General features: G+C 27.9%; 1 protein-coding gene across 9 annotated transcripts in view; it reads left to right on the top strand.

Annotated features, from left to right (window-relative positions):
• LOC107437533 (voltage-dependent calcium channel subunit straightjacket) overlaps positions 1-26,812 on the top strand; it is a 350,222-nt gene that overhangs the window by 287,140 nt on the left and 36,270 nt on the right. For 5 of the 9 annotated variants that reach the window (XM_071187231.1, XM_043040080.2, XM_043040079.2 and 2 more), the window contains 16 exons: positions 1,040-1,089; positions 1,614-1,697; positions 3,190-3,408; positions 5,782-5,811; positions 8,682-8,738; positions 8,826-8,882; positions 9,755-9,835; positions 11,919-11,993; positions 12,334-12,417; positions 12,599-12,622; positions 14,149-14,220; positions 14,729-14,790; positions 15,830-15,909; positions 16,020-16,065; positions 18,552-18,700; positions 21,177-21,273. In XM_071187231.1, the coding sequence (XP_071043332.1) occupies positions 1,040-1,089; positions 1,614-1,697; positions 3,190-3,408; positions 5,782-5,811; positions 8,682-8,738; positions 8,826-8,882; positions 9,755-9,835; positions 11,919-11,993; positions 12,334-12,417; positions 12,599-12,622; positions 14,149-14,220; positions 14,729-14,790; positions 15,830-15,909; positions 16,020-16,065; positions 18,552-18,700; positions 21,177-21,273 (1,267 nt within the window). The remainder of the gene's footprint in view (positions 1-1,039; positions 1,090-1,613; positions 1,698-3,189; positions 3,409-5,781; positions 5,812-8,681; positions 8,739-8,825; positions 8,883-9,754; positions 9,836-11,918; positions 11,994-12,333; positions 12,418-12,598; positions 12,623-14,148; positions 14,221-14,728; positions 14,791-15,829; positions 15,910-16,019; positions 16,066-18,551; positions 18,701-21,176; positions 21,274-26,812) is intronic. The other 4 variants (XM_071187230.1, XM_043040081.2, XM_071187229.1 and 1 more) reach the window with 1 other exon arrangement.

Here is a 26,812-nt window from a genome sequence, read left to right as displayed (position 1 = left end):
ACAGTTATATATATATTACTGATTTATATAATTGTAGCCAAAAGAAGTGTTTAATATGTGTTTGTTGTTTACATGCAATATCATGCACAGAAACGTTACGTTAATTGAGGAACGAGTAAAAGTACTAGTACTTAAAGCTAAAGAATTGAGTAAAAACTACAGATTAAGTAAAAAAAAAAAAGAATTAAAAAGTACACTTGCAAAATAAAAAAAGTAACTAATTTAAGTACACGTAAAGAATTAAAAATCCTTAGAAACGTAAAATGGGAGAACAGAAATTAAAATAATTGCTTACTGTATGTATAAAGAAAATATCTTAATAAAGTTTTTTTTGTTTTTACTTTGCAAAACTATTACGAATCCGGGTAATGCATAATATTTGAGGCAATAAACGTTCCGTTTGAACTTTGAACTCAAACGTAACTTTGAACCCTTCTCAGAGGATTAAAGGAAACCTGAATAAAATAATAGAGTAATTTTTTGATGGATGATTTTTAACCGAGAATAACTACTTTACATAAAGAGGGGGATAATATAAATTTACCGTGGTTAGCAATATCTTAATTGTGCACCAACAAATTATTGATTTACCAATATACATATACAGTCAATATCGATCTTCCAATTTGTATATTTAAATGAATCAAGAAAAATACACACACTTAAAGTTACAGGCTAATATTAAAACCAGGAAATAACATGAATTTTATTAAAATCTGGTGAATTAATAATTAGGTAGTGCAGGTTAAATACTTTTCAAAGCCAACAATCGTTTCAAAAGAATTGAGAGGAGTTTATTGTTAAGAATGCTTTAAAACTTGACTTGATATTTGAAAAGATATAAAAATATAGATAAAGGTCAATAATTGCATTAGAGAAAAATATGCTAGTCTCTCTAATGTAAATAATTTTCTATTTCCAGAAGACAATATTTAAAGTTTCTTTGGATAGAAAATTTGGTTATTTGATATTAAATTTTCATAAATAAATTGGAGAATGTATCTAATGTCATCAATTAATAAATTATATATTGTTACAGGTTATTATACTCATGTTACAACCCTTGCTGAAGTCAGAGAACAAGTTCAGGTAAGAAGTTTTTATAGATGAATAAATATGAGTTATAAGTTTATGAAGTTTTATAGAGAAAAATTTTTTTTCACAAAAGGTAGCTTATAAATAAAAGAGAAATCTAAAAATTACTCAGTTTTAATAAGTAAAAGATATATATTTAATATAAATAAAAGATAATTCTAAAAATTACTCAGTTTTAATAAATAAAAGATATATATTTAATATAAATAAAAGAGAATTCTAAAAATTACTTAGTTTTCCAAAGCCCTCTTTCCTGCAAACTGAACTCGGTCGTCAAAAGGGACATTTTTTTCAGAATTTTGATAAATATTTTTGTTATTTTTTTAAACTGTCAAAATTTAGTTATTACTTCATTAGGAATTAAATAATTTGTTTTCGTAGAAGCAGAAGAATGAAGTAGTGTCAATTTATATATTATGATATATATCTGATTTACTATACTTAATATTTAATTGAAGGAAAAATACTCATGAAGTAAACTGTTTTTTTTAATATGAAATTTGAATTTCTTTCCCTAGAAATATATTCCCGTAATGAGTCGACCAGTAGTGTTATCGGGAGATCACCCAACTGTATGGTCATCAGTGTATGCTGATATTACGGTAAGTTTAATTTTATTATCCATATTGTTTTATGTCAGAAGCCCAGTTTTACTTATCGTGTTTAGTGAAAATACTTATTCTGACGAATGTAGTCAACACATGCATTTTTTCTTTTAAAAATCTTTGAAATATTTATCATGAACTTCTAACAGCGTTAATGTCTTCATTAACAATCTCAATGAACCGCGATGGCTCAGGGGATAGAGCGTTCGCATTCCAATGAGGTGAACTGGGTTCAAATCCCAGAGATGGCCGATAGATATGAATTCCGCATCCGGCTAGCCCTGACCACAATGTCGACGTGAACTATCCTCAGTCATAGTCTGATTATGGGTTAGAGTCCCCTTGCTGTCAGGCTAACCGTGGGAAGTTTTCCTTTCCATGTAACGCAAATGCGGATTAGTGCGGAGTGGAGGGTTTCCTGTGTTGTCCTTTTCTAATTTGTTCTCTCTACTCTTTTCCAATTTGTTCTCTCTATCTTCTCTCTATTTGACAGGGATTTAGAAGCCAGTCCTTCCATTCAGATTATACATGTCTGCTTAAGTATGTGAATATATTAAATAAATTCTGAAAAAAAATCTTAAAAATTGTACCAGTAAATATCTACAAAAAAATAGATGATCATTATCATTCTGTTGTTTTAGAGTGACTTTTTTATAACTGAAAGAGAAATGTTTTACTTTAAAAGAAATTTATTTTATGCTTTGTTGCTCTATTTTTTTAATACTAGATGAAAACTTCAAGTTTAATTTCTTAAATCATTGTTTTCAAGTAATTTATTTGACCATTCAAGTTATTGAAATCGTATTTGTACTCTACATATTTTAAATTCTTCTGCATATTTCTAATACATTCAGAACTAAAACTCTATTTGAGCTACAGTACGAAATCACGTGTTTTTTGACGAATCATAAACTATATGATTAAACTGCTTCTAGACTCGTGTGCATGCTGTAAGTTCTTGAGTATTTTTTTTTTAAATTTTAAAGCCTTTTATACTGTATGACAAGATGGTCTACAGGTTAGTACTCGTAACTGTTGAACAAAATTACCAGATTTGTTGCATGACGATGACTGACCAGCAGTCAGTCATTCTTCTTCAATCATGTGCCCTTTTAGTTTATGCTGTGTTTCTTAATGAATTGTGTAATCGATGAGTTACATTAAGCCTAATAATTTTGACGAAATTCCTATCTTAAAAAAAATAGTAATTTCATCATCATGAAGAAATGTTTGTTCGGAGTAATTTCCCATGAAACGGTTTCGTCGAAAGCCAAGAATATTTCATGCATCGAAGTATATTCAAAGTATCCATATTCTACATTAAACATAATTTCGAAATAGGAATTAATATTATTTTTACATCTCTGTAATAAAACTATTAAAACATTGAGGAATTTGTTTCTAAAAAATTTATTATCATGTGTTGTTCTTATTTCATATTTTAGCTCCAGTCCTAAAATATTTTTGACGCTGTGTCATACTTTTACAGGATGTTAAACTAACTGACTGGTTGTGGCAAGAAAGAGAAAGGGATGAAATTCTTAAACTTAAAACAAAAAAGCGTGAAAAAAGGCAAAAAGACGTAGAAACTGTAATGCAAGATTATCCAGAAGGAAACATCTCATCTGATCACTATATGTTAGGAACATCTCCTAATATTGAATATGCAACAGAACCAGAAGCACCTCGTCGTCCATTAAAAAAGAAGGTAAATCACATTATTTATTTTCTCTTGAAATATGTCTTAACGGATTTCAGGATGAGTAAATATTTTTTTTACAATCAATTTAACTCATATTTTTTTTAATTTAGGAAATATAGTTAATGCACAACGAAAATTTCTTCAATGCTTATTTAGGTTGATTGTTCTAAAAGAATTTCCAATAGTGCCGCGAAATTTGTTTAAAATGCAGTTTGTTGTCATTTTATTTAAAATTTTTGAGGAATCTTTTCAATTCATCTTTTCAGTTTTATAAAAATATGATAATGTGAGGAAACTAAATAAATCACTACAGTAAATTTCATTAAATCAAGCAAACTTTTTCGATTCAAAGGTAATTATTTTATAAAAAATTTCAATTTACAAAAATAAACTTATATTGCACTGTTGATAAATTGTTATAATTCTAGTTGTAATAATTAATATAGATGAGCAATTTTCTTACAAGTGAAACACTTCCTCAACAGTCGCTTGACGTCCAAGAGGTTACGAAGGCTAAGACTTAACAACTGTAAGACAACAAGCAATGTCGTTTGACCGATCACTTTTTTATTTCCAAGCTGCGATGGGCTCCAAGCCACCACTACAAATTGATCCTCCGTTTAAACTAATAATATAAATAAATGGAGCTTGACACCACCTCCCCCATACAAGGAAAGTCCAGTGTCATCGAAGTCTATTGATCAAAATACAGTTTTTTTATTATTACTTATTTATTTATTTCCAAGAAATAATATAATAGAGCTGAGAAAATAAAAATATATATAAATAATATAATATATAGCTGAGAAAAAAAAATTCTTGAAAATTTTTCCCCAAGTTAAAAGATAAGTTGAATGCTTGAACATTCGAAAGCTATATTTGCAATAAAGTCTGGTCATAGTAGGCTGATCATACTCAATAGAGGTTTAAAAAAAATTAAATGTTTGACAGCTGGTATTCTCATTTTTACAACTGATATTCTCATAGCATTAAACTTACTCAATAGTTTAATTTAGTGTATAAAGCGTGAAAAAAATGGATGGATTTTGCAAATTACTATAACATTTTGCAAATTAATAAAATAAACAGGACTCAAAATGTTTTTAAAGACAACGCAAGTGTTTTGTTAAACATTTTCAATTTTAACTCATTAGGTATACGAGATGGATGAAGCGTTTGGTTCTTTATTTATAGAGTAATACATCGGGTAAGAAGGTGGTGTCGCTGGCACGTGAGCTTTTTTTTGTTAAAATTTTCAATGGCCATAATTGTTACTGAACTATACTGACGCACTTAATTTTTTCTTCAAGGTGTGGGTGGTTAAGGGCTTGTTATCTAAGACTAAAAAAAACAACGATAAATCACATAGTCTGGGAGGCTGGTTATGGTCACCCAGATTAACTCACTGAAACATTCGGTATCGAAATTTTCATCAGGTTTACTTGATTTGTTTATAAATAATTTATTATTTTTGCTATTTGTTTTAAAAATAATTGTGCTCGATAAATTGAATCATTACCATGAGATAGCTGAATTATCCTGAAATCCGTTATGCTTATTTTCTTGGACTTTTTTCACTACGCATGCCAAAATTTTTTTGGAATTTTTTAACATTTGTAGCATGAAAAATATTTTTTTACTGCATGAACAGGCGTCTGGCTATGACTTATTACATGAATCAGAACAATCTTTTATACCATTGGCTGTGTTATTTTCTAGTACTAAAACATGATGCTCTGATGCTATATGCATGTTTTAAAATATTTTCTATGCATTCGTATTATAATATTTCATAATCGATAAGTGCTATATTATAATATTATATTGTTCCTGTTTCTTCTAATAAACCCACATTTCTGAATGTTTAAGATTTTATTAGAATCTTTAATTAATATTTTGATTATTTCATATATAGCTCCCCATAAAAAGTGCTCTAAATACATCTCTTGGTTGCGGAAAGTTCATTTTTTAAAGATCTGAAATAAAATGCAGTATTAAACTAAAAATAAAAACACTCAATTATAAATGTCTTTAATCATCATAAAGTAGTTTTTGTAACTTAGAAAAAAGTACCAACTGTTATTAATATTTTTTAAAATCTTAATAATTATTGATTGCAAAAAAAAAGAATTAAATGTAGATATAAAGTGTCACATTTCCACGTTTTCTTAAAAATGTTTTGTGTTTCTAAAAATTAAATATTTTAAATATTCAACTGTTTTTGCTTTTTGTACAATGTGAGCACAGGCCTTCCAGAAGCATCCTATTTTTGCACTTTTTATCACATTTGTTCTCCAAATTGAAACTTTTTTAGCACTCTTTTAAAAATTTCGTTTTTGTAAGCCATTTTAAAGTAACTACATTTCTTTGGCTTTCCAGTCTCTACAGAATTCATCTGCGGCTAGCAGGGTAAGTTTACAGAAATAATGTATAGATAATATTCTTCATGAACCTTAAGTCCCATTTTTAGGGTTAATTGTTTTAAAAATTATTGCTTAGAGAATGGCTTGGCTGCTTCTTTGCAGTACTTTTGCTTAAATGTTTTTCGTCATCTCAAAAGCGATATTTATTATAGTAAAGGAATTTATAGTTTTTTATATTGTATTCCCAAATAATTATTTTGAAACAGTCAAGGTCGGGCGAAAATTTGCAAACTTTTATTTTTGAGAACTATTTAGATTATATTTTAAGAGCTATTTACATAAGAAGAATCTCCGTAAATAGCAGATAAATGCACTAAATACAGATTTTAAGATTTTAACACGTTATATTTCAATTCATGCGTATATGAATTTTCTATATTTTCAATTTAATCATGATCAAACAATTAAATCATGTGCAATATTTCATCAGAGAGATTTTGCACTTTTGCATGCAAAAGTGCAAACGTTACAAATTCAGTTCGTTCCAAACTATTTCGATTCTTAGCATAGAGCTTGTGCAGAACATGAACATGCTATGTGAATGGGCTAAATCTCTCTGATGAAATATGAAAAAAGAACATAATAGAATTGATTGATCATGGTTGGTGGAAAATACGGAAAAAAATTAATTATATACTGTATACACATGCATTATAATTTCAATTTAGTGCATTTATCTGCTATTTTTGCTAATACATATAATTAAGCAGACAATAACAGATAAGACATGTGTTTTTTTATTGTGGAGGCAAAGTTCGAAAATTTTTTTGACTGAACTGCATATGTGTTTAAGCAAATAACTTAAATTTTTAAACTTTTATTTGTCTTTTCAACAAATCTTCACATTTTTATATCTTGATTCGATATTTTCTCATTTATTTAACAAAAATTAAAAATCCGAAATGTAGAGCACTTTTAGTCCTCTTTAGTCTGGGATTTGTTTTATAAATGTAAAATTTACAGTTTTCAAAAGCTTTAAAATATTTGTTTATTCTTTTTCCATATTTTTAAACACAAATTTTGAAAAAAATACTGCTCTCTAATATCTCACTAATACCAGATAAATTTTGTGATCATGGGTATGGGTATTCTAAATGGGCATTTTTCGCGTATTGATGTATAAAAAATCAAAAATTATTTCTACAAAACAGGGTTTTAAGCAGAAGATAAAAACTACAACTTGAAAAAATTCCCTTTGTTCATAAAAAATTAATTTTTTTAACTGTACACCAAACTCAAATGCACTAAATTTCTTAAAATAAGTGTTGAACCAAAAATATCAGTAAAGCTATTAAATTATTATCAAAAATGAAGTTATTAGAGTCAAATTTATTGAATATCTATTTATTGATGAATTATTACATTTTTCATTTATACCAAAAAGACTTTCCGAATTAAATCACGAATGATTTAAGCACTAAAAAATAATGGCTATTTTTGACATTGCATAAGAAATTCTGGTAAAATTACCGTATGGTAATGACATTTCTGGTTAAAAAAACATAATTCCGGTTAATGAAAAGATTCATTTAATAATTTTTCAGTTTATATGGTACCAGTTTACAGGAAAGTCTAGTTTCCTTATATGGACTCATTAGATAGTTCGTTGGAAAAAAACAATTCTCATAAGGAAAGTTTGAAAATGATATGTCCATTTTCTCAAATACGTAGTTTAAGCCATGTCCATTTTCTCATGTACACATTTTGAGCCATGTCCATGTACTTAAATAAACATTTCGAGCCATTTGTCATTTTGAGCCATGAGCCATTTTGAGCTGATGTCATTTGTCTTAAATACGGATTTTGAGCTATGCTCCGAATAAAAAAAAATCCTCCACAAAATGAGCTTTTAAGCAGTGTTTAGACTGGAATTCAGAACATTAAGTATGAAGAAACTAAGCACTGAATGATTAAACTTAAATTTTTTAAAAAAGAGGGAACAATAAATACCAAAGGTATGTATGTGGAAATTAAATTATATGTATTCTTTGCGTTCTACAATTATTTCAAGAAATATAGATTTTGAATAAAATATTTCATGTAGTAAATACATATTGACTAAACCAGTGCTTCTTAACCATTTTTTTGATTTGTTAAAATTGTAATAATTGAGTACTGACGTCAGTTAGATTGAGATGGAATTATCTGCCTAAGGCAGCCGTGCCCGACAACTGACAATTGTGTTGGTAGAACAAAAAGAAAATATTTTAAAAATGAGTCTTCATGTTTGAAAGAAAGTTTATAGATAAAATAAAGTTTGCAGCTGCATCAGTAACCTAGTTTATACAAAATGCTATGGACAATGCTATGCATATTCAACGGAAATTGCCCTTCTTGCAAAAATGCTTTAAAAAATTTTACACAGCTTAACTATAAGATTTTTTTTTTAAATCATAATCAAAGCTTTTGGAAATAATATTAATTTTGCAGAAAGTTTGTATCGTCCAAAATGAGTGGAAGAATTTAAATGCTTCTTTCTTTAAAAACACTTAAAATTTAAAGTTATTTTTTTCATTAATATCGCAAATTTAAAAAAAAAAATTCAAATTGCTGATATTATGAAAAGGGAAAAACTTTAACCCTCCTTTAATCGTTTTGCTAAACACAATTTCTTAAATAATTTAAGTCGTGATGTCAAATCGTGATGTTAGAGTAAACTAACAGCTCCAAGATATCTCTAACTAAAAGAAAAACAGTTTTCTAGGTTTGTTCATATTATTTTATCCAACTCTTGTCTATTTTAAGTGACGAATCAAAAACTACTGCTTAAGAAATACTGAGTTACATAATAAATTTTAAACAAATAACTATCAGTAAATGTCAAAAATTAATTCAATTTTTATCACTTTTCTATAGGCTGTACAGCTTCTGGTGACAGTGGCTACTCCAGTGTTTGACAGACGAAATTTTTCAGTAAGTTATAAAATTTTTATTGCACTGTTTGCTAGACATTTTATTCACTTTCACATGCAATAAATTAAATTCTAAAATTAATTTCAGAATGTAACTGAAAGAATTAGAAGCAGCAAAAATATCTGGATTGAAAGAACAAAAGAGGTATAGCTTATACGATTTTCATTTAATTTTGAGTTACAATTATGAGTAAGCATCAAAAAGAAGGCGGTTTGCTTCATTTTTACACTATGATATTTGATTTACTTTTTGTTTTATAAGCATTTATTTGATTTTTTTACAGTTTTAATTTTTTTACATCGGTTATCTTTTTCAGTTGACTTAATTTATATATAATAATTTCTGATGTAATATATGTAAATATTTCATAATAGTAAAGTTGGTTTTTTATATAACTTCAAACTTATTTTAAAGTTGATTTGAAGAGTTATCCTTTTTATTAGAAAAACTTATTTAATCCTAATGTGATAAATTTCCTAACAAATTTATTTATATTTTATCCATTTAATAAAAACAATTAAAAGTTTTATGGATAAAATCTTTTTCACATTTTAAGAAAAATTAACACTTTTCATACTTCCTGAGTTTAGCTACTATGCTAAGCTATGTTTTATAACATTTTAACTGCGTTTTTTCTTACATTCAATGTTAAAGTTACTTTTTCATCATTAAATATGACGAAAATGTAGAGAATCAAATTCTCTTTCAATTATTACATGATTTTACATTCAGTTGACAGTTTAGTATAAAAAATAAAAGAAAATAGTTGAATATTGTTATAGAAACAAATTAACTTGATATGTATGAAGAAACTGAACAATAAAGTAGTGTATCATTATTTACAACATCGCTAGAGAACACTATCTTGCTCAAAACTATTGCTTATGTTTAATCCTGAACATCTTTATTACATGCTCATACCTGTTTGCATTGTTTACTAGTAATGAAATGGTTTACTTGTTGACACTTAGTTCTATATGGAATTAGTATTGAAATAGTGAATACTCTTTTCACAGATGCGAGTAGCTAATATTTTAGGAGTAGCTGGGACAGATGTTCCAATTAGAGAAATAATTAAACTAACTCCACCTCATAAAGTAAGTTTGATTTTAATACTTCCAAAAATTTTATAGTATATTTTGTAATATATTTTATATATTATATATAGTATAATATTTATGTAAACATTTACAATATTAGTTAAATATAATATTTATAAAAAACATTATTTTCATTTTTTTAAGTCAATCAAAGAAATTCAAAAAAGGAAATTAATCAAAAGAGTTCCATGAAATTAAATATGCAAATCAAAAGTTATTTCGCGCAAAATTATTAAATTCGTAGTAAATTTATTAAATTCGAATGTAAATCATTCGTTCTATTATCCCTCCATTAATCAAAGAAAAAAAATTATAATTTTTTATTTAATATTATATAATTTTAAATTATAATATTATTATAATGATTCAACGAGTTTTAAATTATAATGTATGAATAGTTTTGCATTTAAATTTTTAGACAATGCATTACAAATTTTGAAGTAAATCAGACATAGAGTTGTGGAAAAATAATAAGCCACAATTGAATTTTTTTTTGTATTGGAAAAAAAAGTTTTTGAATTGTAGTTTTTATAGAACCATTTAACCAATTAATTTCAAATTTGAATTTTGCCTTGCAAAAAATACATATAAACATATATAAAAATAAAAATAGTGCAAGAGTTTTTATACATTATAATTCAATATAGTTTCGATAATTATTGAAGAAAGGGAATAAATTATTCGATCACTATTGAAAAAAATGTGATCATTTATTTAAAAGTATAAATAATCATATAAAGTTATTTCTTGCATGACATTACTCTTAAATTTAGACTTCGCTCTCCCGTCTCATAGGTCCGAGGTTCTATCTTGGAACTCGGCAAGTTTGACTCAGCATTTCATCTCTTTAGTGAGTTGATAAAACGACTACCAAACATACTTGGGGACTAACCACTTTCCGATCTGGTCGATCAAAATGCCTGGTTTGAACTGAGCATTCAACCTTAATATCTGCTCCAGGATTTGTTGTCGAATTTGGGTCATTAGATAGCCTTTTTAAAACACGAAATACTTTTTTCCCGATTGGACATGTATTTTTTGAAATATTTCTATTTTAAACAATATGGCACCCCCTTTCTATTTTGCTATTACAGTGCCATCATGGAACCAAAATACAAAAGCATATAAATCGGGGTACTTTTTTTTTGTTGATTATTTTGAGATTGCAAAAAAGGGGGGATATATATATTTAAGATTTTGAAGTTTCTGCTGCCCCAACTCAGGGGTTGAAAAGTCAAGTTTCAAGTCAAAAGTCAAGTCAAAAGTCAAGCATTCGTAATTTTAGATTTTTGATTCTATGTTTATTTTTTGATGCATATTTTTCAGATCCCCTGCTAGAAATAATGGATATCAGAAATGAAATGATCTTTGACAATTTCGCTTTGGATTTTATCCATTATGCATCCATTTTCCTAAAAGATCAGTTCCACTGTATTAGAATTTATTTTTGAATAGAGAGGTAAAAAAAAATATATCAGTTAGAGAAATGAAAGACCCCTATTTAAATATCCATTTTCCGATTTTGCATTTTTTAAAGCGGGGATAAGCAATCTTTATTTTTAAAGTAATACAATCTACGATCTTTATTACAACCACCAAAGCGATCCTACCTTTATAATGACCTACTCAATAATTCCAGTTTGCTATTACATAGACGCGATGTAATTTTAATGTCCATCTGGACGGCTGCACAGAACCGTTCATTCCAAGACAGCAACCATAATTTAGTCCTTTGATTTAGAAAAAGTTTCAAAGAAATCATTTAAACTGTTATTTCCTTTAAAATCACACAATAAATGGAAAGCTCTTTAAATCCCTTTTGAATAAAGGACGTCCCCATAGTTAAAATAATATTATAATATTAAAACCTAGGTGGCTTTAATTTATGGTCAGTCATAATCTGAGTATTTTCTTTTAAGAATACAATAAATTAATCAATCATGCTTCCCTTATTTGAAAATTGCATTCACTCTTTTTGTTAAATGTCAGCATTTTTCACTTATGAAGCATTATTGTTATGCAACTTAATTTTCATTTTTCTCATAATTTAGATTTTTAATATTTATTTTTCCTTCAATAGCTTGGTGTAAATGGTTATTCCTTCGTTGTTACAAACAATGGTTTTGTTTTATACCATCCTGATCTCAGACCATTGGTAAGTAAGAAATAATAATTTTTCAAAAAATAAAATCTGATTTTTATTAATTTCAAATAGTTTTTAAACAGAAAATATAGCATTATTTGTCATTTTTTCCTGAACTGTTAGATATTTTTAAGCGTGCTGAACCTTAGTAACGTTCAAATTTATTGCAACTTCATTATTAAACAAATGAGCCTCTTTATTCTTAATTACGCTATTCCATTGTTTAATTCAAAAGTGTATTTAATTAAAATATCTAAATAGTTCTTCTTAAATTTAAACTTAAATAAAATATACAAAAGCTTATTTATTACTCATATTTTAATCAGAAATTATTTTAAATATTTCTCTTTAGTTTCAAGATATGCTGAAACCTGAATATAACATGGTTGATATGGCTGAAGTTGAAATAGTAGATGATGATAAATTAGGTCCTCGGGTAAGTACTAAAAATTCCTTGAAGTTCCTTTGTAAAAGAAGCATATAAATATCCTAATAAATAAATAAAAATTTCTCATGTCTTTTTACGTCATAAAATTTATTGAAATTGGTTATCCAGATCTAATCTATCTAAATTATCTAGATTGAATTTTATACATTTCTTTTTCAATCTATTTCAGGATTTCGATGATACATTATTAATGGTAAGTCAAAACTATATTTTTGCTGCTTTTAATAACTGTTACATTTACAGAAAAATAATCTCATTATTCTTCCAGAATTAGCATTGTAATAAAATCTCATTAAACAAAATATAGGAGAGGTTTAGCTATAAGTTGCACTAAGTTATTGTACGAATAAATATCTAAAAGTTACTGTAAGACATGAAAAATTCAGCTAAATACTTCTTAATATTGTAACATCGGATTATTTTAAACATGCATACATTTGACAGGGCATTTCAGCATAACTTTGCCTCTTTCCATTATCGTCAAAAGATTCAAACTTGAATATAAAGAAAAGTACTTCTTGAATTGCGTTGTAATTTTCCACACTTGAATCGAACTGAGAATTAGTAAAATATTTTTTAGAGTCGTTAATGTAAGCTAGATAGAGCAACAAAAAATATATCCCAAATAGCAGGTAACCTTACAGCAAATGTTAAAACCTTACACTGAGATCTTGGTATGCTGCTATAAAAGTCTTTTTCTCCGATGTAAAGAATATCAATGATTTTAATGGCAACTGTCTTTAATAGTTGCTAAAAAAAGACATAAGTATTTTACTTGAAGGCAGACAATGATCGAACGTATAATTATTCTTTTAAAAAAAAAGAGCTTCATCAATTTGTCAGAGTTAATTTCAATTTCCACTGAATAGTTATTAAACGATGTGCATGTAATAATTTTTGAAAATTTCGAAATTTTTTTTGTTTGGTAACTTTATCCCGCTTGAATTGAAGGAATTTGCATTAACTTCCGATAAAATACAGAACAACTATTCTGTTTAACAATCTCTGAAATTTGCGACCGACACCAAGCAACACAAGGTTTCAAACTTTTTATTTTTCATGTTTATATGCATGGAAAATTCATGTTTGATCTTTAACTGGTTGGTCCTCGCTATTCTAAAACAAAAGCTGTAATTATCCAACATGAGCACTGTGAAAAAATTTCGGATCAAATTAAGGAATACAGTACCGGCATTTTATGTCCATCATCCATAAAATTCATTTACCGTAAAATATTATGCCGTAATTTTTATAGTAATATTTGTTTACTTTGAGTGATTCAGTGATTTTACGGAAATTATTACTAAAAAAATTACGGTACATCAGATCTTTTGTTCCGTAACACGCTCCTGTAAAAGTGGATTTTACGGTAAAAAATACCGACAATCTGAGTGCCGGAACTTTTTACCGCAATTTTGATACGGAATTTTTTACCAAGTAATAGTTGCATATATTTAATAAATAATTAATTTGGCAAAAATTGCGTAAGTTACCTATACGACTTAGAACTATTTCTATTAATATTTTCATTGCGACTTTACCAATATTTATTAATTTTGAATAAATTATATATTAGTTATCATCATATTTATGCTGAATAAATAAATGAAATATCATACCGCATTTTCAGTTTTTTGAGTTTGCTGCAATTTTTTAAGACACATTTATTAAACGTAAAATTTTTCACAAGCTAACAAAAAACGTTTTTTTTTATTTCAGATCAAAAATCTAACAATAAATGGACGTATTGGTTGGAAAACATTACCAGTAAAGCTCCATCTTGATGGAATGGTAAGAGAAAATATTTACTTTACCTTTTTCAAATAATTTAATAAACGCAAAATTAATTAACTTGGAATTTATATAGAATTGATATATTATCTTATTAACTCCAAAACATATTTTTGAAAATTGTAAAATTAGCCATTTTAGGTCTTAAAAATTAAAAATCGATAAAACATTAGTTTTATTTGAAAATATATGTATTCAAAAGAGAGCTTATGTAATTTGTATAGGATTCTTGTGTTTTACTTAAAATTTTCACTAAAATTTTTTACAGTGTACCTGGGAAATGAATAACAATACATTAGAATAACTAAAAGAAAGTCTCTTTAGATAAATTCTCTGGGGAAAATCGATATTTTCCTTAACCCTGCTGCCTAGAAAATTTTTTTAATGTGCTTGAACGAAAGTTTTCGTACTTGAACATAGATTCTTTATTTTATCTCTAATTTTTTATGGACATTTTTAACTGTGTATTAATAGTGATAATGAACTAATAATTATGTAACTTTTCCAGAGAAGGGTTGTGACTAGAAATAACTCTTACTACTACGGACCTTTGAACAATACTCCCTTTGCGTAAGTATATTTTATTAATATTTATATTTTACCCCTTTTTTACTGAATACTTTTGAGCCTATTTGTTAATAATATATGAACATACCTTGAATGCGGAATCATGATGAGAAATAGTTATCTCTCAGAAATGAAACTCTCATTTTTGTCGATTCCGCAATACATGAGCTGTATTTCACTAGTTTTGACGATTATTGTGATTTGAAAACACAAATCACAAACTGTAGGATTTTTATGTATTATTTAATAACCGGCGTTGAACCCAATTCTAAGCATGCAACTATCGATGTTCAACTCCGTAGCCTTATAATTTTGAACCCCACCCAGAAGTAAGGGAACTCCTGTATCCTTGGGACAAATCAGCCTTCCTGGAGGATTTTTTGATGGCATTTGCGTTATATGAAGAGAAAAGCCGCGAAAACCTCCAATGGTTAGCCCGACTGCAAAAAGGGATTTTAACCCATGAACTGTCTTCCACTGAGGAAGGTTAATTTATGTCAGAACCGTAGTCTGAGCAAGGACAGAATTTGTATCAACTAGCCACCGCTGGGAACCCAACTTGGATCACCTCATTGGAAGGCGAACACTCTATCCCGTGAGCCATCATGGCCAAAGCTGGAGGTTATGTAAAAAGTACTTGAAAAAAAGTGTTATTCCCGACATTTCATATTGTAATATAAAAAGTTATATGATCTAAGGCACATAGACGGTTGCTTACACTCACTTTATAAATTGATAACAATCGAAAGACAAGCAATTCCATCATACACTTCCTGATAATGTCGAATTCCTTTTAATGAACGGGATTCTAACCCATGATCCGACCACCACTGATAATATTTTACGTCAAACTGTAGGATTAGACAAATCGGACTAATTCTACTTGGAAAGTAGGATTAAAGTTATTTATTAATATGTAACTAGTACCAGCACTTAAATATGGATAGCCTCTTAATTGCATAAAAAAGGCTTTAATGGGTAATTCATTTTTTACGGCACTTTATTATGTATGACAGATAATTGACCTTATATTCTATTTTAGGTTAGTCATCGCCTTACCTGAACCTTATGGACGTTATAGAGTCAAAGGTGAAATAGAAGTGAAAATGAGAACAGAAGACAGTAAGCGGATTTAGTAATTTAAAATCATCTGCATCTCATTCATTTGCCATTGTAAGAAAATTTATTTGAGATTATGTCTAAAAAGTATAACATATTTGTTTCAATTTCAGTAAAACAATATTTTAAAGGAAACAGATGGAGAATACACCCTGATTGGTAAGTTTTTTTTCATAAAAAAGCATCATTAGCTTATAGTTAAATTTTGTACTTAATTAAATGAAAGGCAATTTAAACACGCATTAAATTTGGTATTACTGTTTTAAATAATTATAAAATGAGTATAATAACGGCATTCTTATAGGAGAAAAGGTAAACTTACAGGGCACAATATTAATTAACCCTAGAGAAATTATGAAAAACATCAATTTAGAGTCTTTCCGATAAACTAAACTGACATAGGGCTGAAGACGTAGAATTTTTAAATATGATTTTAATTATCCTTATTTAATTTTTACATGTAAACTAACGTTCAATACTAACTCTACTCTGCGCTATCCTTTGAAACATTTAAAATGCAAAAACATCATCTATTTAGAATCTTTAAATTATAACACGCAACGTTTTAAATTTTTATTGATTTGATTATATATATATATATATATATTTATATACACTGGTTATCATAAATTAAGGAAAAATCACAAAAATAGCGATAACTCTTTCAAAAGTAAGCCAAACCGTGCAAAATTTGCATATGTTGTCCACTAAGAGTAGCTGAGTAAAATTGCAATATGCAAATTAGTGGCGCTGCACTCGGCTTACGTCATCTGCCTGGAGCATAAAAGTCCAAGTTTGAGAGAAAGCACACAAATTTTACTGTGATTGCGNAATTGAAAGCATCACACATCGCTGTTTGTGCTGTATTGCTTCTAGAGGCAATCATATTCCATATTAAAGGTACTTTTTCTATTGCAAACCGATACTTCCAATTTGTTTATTTTATACATGTGCTAATTTCTATACTACTATTAATGTCTGATAATTTCTTTTTATGTTGTTTAATACCTTACTATGTGTTGTATATTGTGGGTAAGTTTCATAAAATTCCATGTGTAATTTCTTGAGTTATCGCGATTTTTGTGAATTTTCCTTAATTTATGATAACCAGTGTATATATATATATATATGGCGATACAAACCTAAAACCAGCAATTTCTTAATGTAGTTTAGTATTATAATTTTGTCTGTTACATTTTTCATAAATAAATTTAATTTTGTGTATTTTGCATTAAAATTTTTTTCAAAAAATCAAAAATTAGATTTTTATCAGGCTGAGCACCAATTATCAAAGTAAATTTTAAAAAAAATTTAAAAACTGACACATCTTCAGCATTGAATAACCTCTACAAAACTTCTAACCACGTAATTTTATTGCTCTCTAATCTATGGAAAATCTATAAATTATAAAAAGTATTGAAGTGCTCCTTCTCCCAATCTAATAAAGAGACGCTTTCATTTTTCTACTTTTTTTTTGGAAAGGTATAGCATTTTTGACTCAGCCTTTCATATCTTCAGAGGCTCTATAAAATAAGTACAAGCAAAAACGAAATTCTAAAAGCATTTATGTTAGCAAAAACAGCACTTCATCAGGGGACACACTGTCTTTTAACACTAGGAGCCTTTCTGTAGTCAGTGGTTAAACCAAAAACTGACTGTGCCCCGAGGTCCCATAATGGATACACTAAATAAGAAAAACCAATCAAAAAAATTCAAATATTGATTCACAAAAAAGTCAAAAATAATAACGTCTTGGTAGCTATTTAGTATAACCAAATGTTTATCATTAGATATAATTCTTTTAAAAGATGTTTATATATTTAAAAAAAATCCAAAAGCAGACTTATAACATCCAGTACTGCAAGCAACAAATCTAAATTCAACCGGTTTGTTTTTTGTGGAATTTAATTGTTGAAAATAAATAAGGATAATTAATGGTATTGAGTTTTAAACCAATTTTTTCTTGCAAAAAGCTAAAATTCGACTGTCAATTTCTGTTTTAGAACTATTAATTTTGACAAAAGTACTATTGTTATCATACTCTTTAATCATTAAATGTCTAAAAAAAAGTTTTCAAATAAAGCAAAAATTATTAGATGCTTTTTCAACAACACAAATAATAGCATAATATTTCACTTCCATGGTAGATTTAATAATATTGGAATTCAAATAAAAGCCCTTTTATTTTATATTATTGTTCAAAAAATTTAACTTAAAATTAAATAAAACGCGTAATTTCCATTCAATAAATCCCTCTTAAGTCCAATTAAATTTTCTGGAGCATTTTGCAATAACTAATAGAAGCAAGAATATAAATTAAATTATATTTCTTTCTTGGTCTAAACTTAGTCCCAATTCCAGAAATAAATCTTAGATATTCATTTCTGATTAAGTTAAGGTCACCTGTTGCAATGTGTTCAAAATCTTTGTTTACAAAATCCTTATAATGCTTTAGCTTGATTATAATACTTTTACTAACATACATATCTTTAGAATTTCGTTTCTGCTTGTTATTGGTTTCTAACTTTTAATTTAAAATTGAGAAATTCTGCTCTTAGGTTCAACCAATGAATCTGTTTAATTAAATGTGGTAGACTTTACATATTTTTAGTTATGCTATGTACTGAATACCAAAATTATTGCAGGGTGTATTGTGAAACAGCTAAAAAAGAAGGCGATGCCTATATAAGCCCTGAGGACATAATACGAAATTTTCTCCAAGAAGCTATGGGTTCTCAAAAATTTAAATGGAGATCTCCATCTACAAGACCTCCTATATATGAAGTTCTTCTCTGTAAGTTTTATGACTAATAACAATGAAATATAATCAAAATTAAATTATTTCAATACAAATGAATCGAAACAAGCTTTTCCTTATTTATATATATATATTTTTAATTGAAAGTAATTAGCTAAGATAAAACGTTTCTTCTGTAGGGTGTATCGTAAAAACTGCCTTTAATATACAGTTTTAAAATCTATGTAAAAAGTGATTTTCAAACTAGTGCCACTTCTTCAGACGTTAAGGAAACATTCGATGTTAAACCTGAAAGTGGTCTCTCATTTGAGAATTTGTTTTAAAGTTTTCAATAGTAACAAATCTGTACAAGGGCGTCGGTAGGGGGTTTTTAAAAACAATTTCTCCTGGCTTTTTTAAAAACAATTAAAGAGTTACAGAAAAACAATTTTGCTATAAAAATTTCTTATTAAAAATATTTTTATTCGAAAATATTAATTATAATTAAGTAATTATTGATACATAATAATTAAAAAATTGTTTAATCAAATGAGAATTGTAATCGTCTTGTTTGCTGTCCATATCTGTTTATAACTTTTTCAATGAATTCTGAGTCCTCTTTGATACTTTTCTTATGCACACTGAGCATGCAAAAACTACTTAATCTCTCATGAGACATTGTAGACCGATTCCATGTTTTGATGAGGTCGCATTGTACTAAAAGTGCGTTCAATAGTGCACATAGTAGCTGGAAGAGTCAGTCCAATTTTGATTGCCTCCGCTACAGCTGCATAAAACGGTGTGGCCTCAATAACTAAATCGAGGGATTCATAAGAATTTTCTCTATTCCTCCACATTTCGTGCCACGCTGTAGCCTCAGTGATTATATTCGGTGAGAGCAGATTTTTATACATAGTATATATATCAACACAATAAATACCAATGGTAAGCCTGCACAAACACTTTAGTATACGAAACTACTGTTTGTAGTTATTTGTGTTTCAAGATCAATAGCTATTCCAGCGCCATCAATAGAGTTTCTCGCGGCAAAATTTGCAAGTACAAGAAATTCGTAATTTTTTAGAAATATCTTGTTAACAATGGAGAAATGTGTCTTAAATAAAATGAATAGATGAAAGTATATGTAATAACAAAACAGAATGTAATAATGGAATATTTATATTTTTTCTTAGAGGGTTGCACCCCCTTTTATATTATTCTGTCGGCGCCCTTGACTCTGTAACCTTTATTATTCGTCTTTTTTACATTCTTCTTTATTACATTTTTCTTTTTTCTCCTTCTTTCGGCTTGCTTTTTCCTTTCCGACCCCGAATTGTAAAGTGAAAGTTGTTTTGATAAATTGTATCACTCTTTACAGTTCAGACCATTACTTTTGCAATACCATGTAGAAAAGATAAATGATGTAAACATTTTGCGGCGATCTCGTATTAGATAATGTACCTTGATTTTAAAATGTAGTTATCAAACTAGTTAACCATGAAAGACATCTGGAATGTTATTCTTCAAACATTTTTGAAGTACTTCCAAAATGTTTCAAGCGTCAGTAATATTTCAATAGTGGTGACCAAAAGTGATCGTTTCAACGTTTCTTACAGTCCCTGGCTTAATTATTCGACGCACTATAAGATTATATGTAAAATCTTAATTATCAGGTGATACTATTCAGCTTTATTGTTTTAACGAGGCTGAAACCGGTTTCCACTTATTTACTGTCGTGTATCAATTGGTTAACAATGTAATGCAATACGTTAAAATAAATACTAGTAGGAAGTATTTAAAAAATCTCCTGCATAAAAACCCATTACATGCATGTTTAAATATAAAAGTATTGCATATAAATTAGTGCAAAACATGTAATTATCAAAAAACTACAGTAAGTCTAATAATTTGGTATTAATTATTATAATACACTAATATAATATCTGATATAATAAATATTTTAAGTTTATATAATATATCGTCGAATTTATTGAATTAGACGATACTTTCGATTTATATTATAGATCGTCTAATTGAACCAATTGATACACGAACGTAAACAAGTGAAACCGGTTTCAGTCGCGCAAAAACAATAAAGCTGTATAGCATCACCTGATAATTAAGATTTTACATAGAATCTTATAGTGAGTCAAATAATTTGAACAGGGACCGTAGATTAAATAAAAACATTTTTGAGACATTTTTGTTACTATTCTTTTAATCATATTTTTCTTATTTGAAATGTAACTTTGGAGCTTCAAGTAAAAACCCAGATAATGCATATATCAGATAATGTGATACACATACATACAAAACTCAGACAGCATATGTTTTGTTTTGGCTTGTATATTTAGCAGTGATTAACTGGATAATAACATTTATAAGCCAAATTTCGCTTGGACTACTTAATGCAAACGATATTTACAATTTAAACAAGTAATTGTTATGAATTTTAAGAGATTATTTTTACTTTTAAATAGCATTTTTTAAAAGAATTCAAAGAAAAATAATGTAAATTACTATATCTATTTAGGTGATAAAGATCTTGTTCAGGGTCTTGTATTTGATGCAAAAGCAACTGATGTAGATGTTAAAAAATGTGAGGCTCCTTCCTTAACCCATCAATATGAGTAAGTTATACTATTCTTGTTAAATTTTTAAAACGTGTTTATCATTTCAAATTTAAAAAAACAATTTAAGAACTAAAGTATTAAATTGTCTGGTTGAACTTTCTTCTTTTGAATAAAAAATATTAATGAATTTAGACTCTGCTATAATAGTGCGGAAAATAAAATGAGGTTTCATTCAATCATTTTATGAAATGAAATATGTTTATGCTAATGTTTAAATGTTATTTTAAATATTTTAACTTCTAGAGATAAAAATAATGATTAAAAATCTTTTTGGTTTACTAAATTTATATCATAAACTGTATTTAAGATAGTAATAAAGAGCAAAAACATGATAAATATTTGTATTAATTAAAAGTTCATATATTCCCAACATTATTAATATGAATTTAAAATTAATTGGAAGCATACTGATGTTTTAGGGCCTTTTACAACTCTTCATCGTTACCAAAATCAATTCATTTTCACACTAAATAACACAGATATAATTGTATCTGCTAATTACAAAATTTAACTGTGGTGATTATGCTAAATTTTTGTTTCATATTTTTTTAAAAACTTAACATAAATAAAAAATCAGCATAAATAAAACTATTTGTTATCATATAAATGTTTAGCGCCTATAGAAAATATCATTATCAAAATGAATTCAGTTATACATTAAATATTGTAAAAAAGATCGCTAATAGCATAGAAACAATTGTATGTGTTAATTTTATTAGTGTTGGTTACTTTAGATCTTTCATTCTCAATACCATTGTCATATAATTACAGACAATTAATATTCTACATATACCTATTATTTGTATGAAAGAAGATATTATGTTGGATTAAATCCTTTTCTTTGCTTTAACCACACACGCAATTTGCTTTAAAGTTGTTTTGTGATTTCCCAAAACCCAAGTTTCAGAGCCATATGCTATTTTTGGCCTTATTATTGCTTTATATATTTGCATTTTGAATATTCCTGAAATTAATTTACTTAATCAATTATGGTACTTGTTTATAGTATTATAGTATAGAATAAATCAATTCATAGTATTTGTTCAATTATGGTATTTGTTTATAGTATTATAGTATAGAATAAATGAATTTATAGTATTTTTTTTTTCTAATTAGACCTTTACTCTAAAGATTTTATTTTGAAACTCCTTAATTTCTAATAGTTACAACTTGTCTCTTTATGTGTCATAACTTTTCTAGCTTCATTTTTTACTTTAATGACATCTGCGCACTCTCCATAAAATTATTTTATTCTTATTCTTTCACCTACTTTCTTCTCAGCAGTTTCTGTGTTTTAACTCTGTTCCAATATTCATTGATGTCAATTTTTTCTTTTACATCGCTGCCTTGTTCAAATTTCCTTTGCGTTTCATTCTGATACTCTTCCTTATGTGGTGATTACTTATGATTTTCTCAATATTCCATTGTCTTTTTTTGGTGAAACGGTTAACAAATGTTAATTTGATTCTTAGCATTTGTTATTCGTTCCTGTATTTTAACTTTAGCCTAAGTCACAATTAGTCCCTCTGAAAGCTTTTACATCGATTATTGATAATGAATACCTAATCATTATCGAAATATGATGATTTGTTTCATATCTACCAAGTATACGCTTTGTTCCAAAATGTATATTTTCATGTGGGTACATCATACTTTTAATATTCATTTCATTTTTAGCAGCGAACAGCCCTTGCATGTTACTTACCATTTTTGCTTTCTTTAAATAGCATTCTTTTCTAGTTTTGGTGCTAAAATTACGCATGATTATCTTCATATCGTGTTTTGGTGCTTCAATAAGTGTATTTCCTTATTTTCCATAAAAATCTTTCTTCTCATTTTCGTCTTTGTCTTCAGTTGGTGCAAGTGCAAATATATTAATAATGTTTGTAAACTTTCCTTTTAATCGCAGCTTACACATTTTTTCATCTATAACTGCATATTTGATTTAAACTCTTTCTCATCTTCTTTGATATCCTAAATCATGTCCCAAATTGTGCGGGGTTTTCTTCTGCACGACTATAAATCAAAGTATAATCAGGCTTATCAGTTCTACCTTGCCTATTCCGTCTAATTTCCTGCAGATTAATTATCTCTATACTATATTTCAATATGTCATCTGCCATCCAGGTTTTTTCTTAGTTCTCACATTCCATGTTGCCATATCTCAATCTCTTTTCCTTTTTTCCCGTTCCATATCAATTTCCAGGAGACAGCCCATTTAACTCCATTTTGAGATTTCTCAAGAGTGCATTTTTTATGAAATGGGGTTGTTAACCCCAAGTCCAATCCCCATCCTAAGAAACCAGGATGTTTCTCTTGGTATAATGTATTCGCTTCGACTTGTCACTTAGAAAACCTTACCAATAACCTAATTCTTTGCAGTAACTAAGTAACAGCATAACACGAAGTATCTGTTCAGTAAAAAATAACTCTGACATTTTGAAATGCTCCAGAAAACTGACTTTTACTTTTTTACAAATAGGGTTCAAACATGTGGATTATCAAAGAAAAAAAATCCCAATAAGGAAAACTATTTAAGAAAAAATTACAATTGAGTTTCTCAACTTTATGTTGTAACAAAACAGGTTTACTTTATTTTTAAGCCTTAAGTAACATTTTTGTTGCGAGTTATTTCTCTTCAGATACTGCTATTTTCATTTTTTTAAATTTTATTTTAAAACAAACATTTCATTGCTTGAATATTTGACAAACTAAGTCTGCTTTCCTTTACATTATGAATAATATAACAAATATAATGAAACTGTCAAAATTTGTTTACAAGTTCATTTCATGCAAAAACTATAACAAGCAGTTATTTTTTGTGCACAAAAAATTTTTGATTTCTTGTGATTCTCTGTTTTTAAAATGTTTTCTTGTTAATAAATTTTTATATTCTAGAAAAGCATATAGTTTATTACAATATATTTTTAGATACAGGGTAATCCGTAACGACCGCATTTAATACATATTTTAAGAGTCTTCATGAAAGTAAAGATAATAAAGCATGTACAAAGCATTGTTTTAAAGTTGCTTCGTGATTTCCCAAAACCCAAGTTTTAGATCCATATGGTATTTTTGGCCTTATTATTGTTGTATATAGTTGCATTTTAAATTTTCTTGAAATTAATTTACTTAATCAATCATGGTATTTGTTTATAGTATAGAATAAATCAATTTATAGTATTTGTTTTTCTAATCAGACCTTTACTCTCAAGATCCCTTGCCAAATTATTAGACGCGCTGTTGTTTTTTAATATATACATGTTTTGCACGAGGTTAAATGCAGTACTTTTATATTTAAATAAACATGTCATACACGTAATGGGTTTTCATTCAGGAGTTTTTTTATATACTTCCTATTTGAATTCATTTTTAATGTATTGCGTTACAATATAAACCAATTGATACACGAACGAAAACAAGTGCAAACCGGTTTCAGTTGCGGACGTGTCTCTGTGACCTTATGCACTGTGTTATGTTTATATAATCAATTGAAACATTTTCATCGTGAGTAAAAAAAAGCGATCTTTCACCACGTAAGAAAGCTCAAGTAAAGGCCCTCGTGAATGTTAATATATTTTCAAACTGTCAAATGTAACGAAGATTGAAGGTTTCTGAACTTAGTATACGACGCAGAAAGAAGAAAATTGAGTCAGGGTACGAATTGAACCCGTAACGAAAGAAAAAATGCGGCAGAATCCTATAGTGCGTCTAATAATTTGGCCAGTGTACTTTGAATAACAAAATTTAATAAAAAGAGAATCAAAATCGGTTGAATAACAAATAAGGAAGACGAACATGTAAAATACAAAAACTTGTTTGATTGCAGATCAAACCTAGAATATATTTTATATAGTTTTTCAACTCTTCTCTTACTTATACCGCAATCAAACACGTCTTTATGTTTTGAACAATCACCTTTCTCAACTTTGTCTCACTTAAATATTAATTTACAAGCTTTAATAGGTATGTTCTTTTCGGTTCATTTGTGATTAGGATTATAAAATGCATATTAAAAGTGGTCATTGTGGAGTACTCTGNTTCTCTACAATTTTTTTACATAATTTTCAATTAGTAACAAATATGTTGACACTGTCATTTGACTAAAATTACGAATTTTGAAATTAATATGATTTTTTAAAAGGCAAGCGAAGCTCAAGTGCTCCTTCACTGGTTAGTTTACCCTATTCCGAATAATTTCCTGCAGATCAATTTCTTCTATAGTATATTTCAATATGTCATCTGCCATCCAGGTTTTTTCATAGTTCTCACATTCCTTGTTGCCATATCTCAATCTCTTTTCCTTTTTTTTCCGTTCCATATCAATTTCCAGGAAACAGCCCATTTAACTTCATTTTGTGATTTCTCAACAGTGCATTTTTTTATGAAATGGGGTTGTTAACCCCAAGTCTAATCCCCCATCCTAAAAAAACCATGTTTCTCTTGGTACAATGTCTTCCCTCCGACTTGTCACTTAGAAAACCTTACCAATAACCTAGTTCTTTGCAATAACTAAGTAACAGCGTAAGACGAAGTATCTGCTTAGTAAAAAATAACTCTGACATTTTGAAATGCTCCAAAAAACAGAATTTAACTTTTTACGAATAGGGTTCAAACATGTGGATTATCAAAGAAAAAAAATCCCAATAACGAAAACTATTTAAGAAAAAATTACAATTGAGTATCTCAACTTTATGTTGTGACAAAATATGTCTACTGTATTTTTAAGCCTTAAGTAAATTTTTTGTAACAAGTTATTTCTCTTCAGATACTGTTATTTTAATTTTTTTTAAATTTTATTTTAAAACAAACCACCCATTTCATTGCTTGAATATTTGATAAACTAAGTATGTTTTCTATTACATTATATGTAATATAACAAATATAATGAACTGTCAAAATTTGTATACAAGTCCATTTCATGCAAAAACTATAACAAACAGTTATTTTTTGTGCACAAAATATTTCTTGATTTCTTATGATTCTTTGTTTTTAAAATGTTTCCTTGTTAATAAATTTTTATATTCTAGAAAAGCATATAGTTTATTACTATATATTTTTGGATACAGGGTAATCTGCAACGACCGCACTTGGTTATATGCAATACTTTTATATTTAAATATACATGTGATACATGTAATGGGTTTTTATTCAGGAGTTTTTTTATATACTTCCTATTTGAATTTATTTTTAATGTATTGCGTTACAATATAAACCAATTGATACACGAACGTAAACAAGTGCAAACCGGTTTCAGCTGCGGACGTGTTTCTGTGACCTTATGCACTGTGCTTATATAATCAATTGAAACACTTTCAGCGTGAGTAAAAAAGGCGATCTTTCACCACGTAAAAAAGATCAAGTAAAGGCCCTCGTGAATGTTAATATATTTTCAAACTATGAAATATAACGAAGATTGAAGGTTTCTGAAGCTAGTATACGACGCATAAAGAAGAAAATTGAGTCAGGGTACGAATTGAGCCCGTAACGAAAGAAAAAATGCGGCAGAATCTTATAGTACGTCTAATAATTTGGC

This window comes from Parasteatoda tepidariorum, chromosome X1 (assembly GCF_043381705.1).
Source record: "Parasteatoda tepidariorum isolate YZ-2023 chromosome X1, CAS_Ptep_4.0, whole genome shotgun sequence".
In the NCBI taxonomy this organism is placed as follows: Eukaryota; Metazoa; Arthropoda; class Arachnida; order Araneae; family Theridiidae; genus Parasteatoda; species Parasteatoda tepidariorum.
The sequence above is the reverse complement of the archived record's forward strand: the minus strand, read 5'-3'. Positions and strand labels throughout refer to the sequence as shown.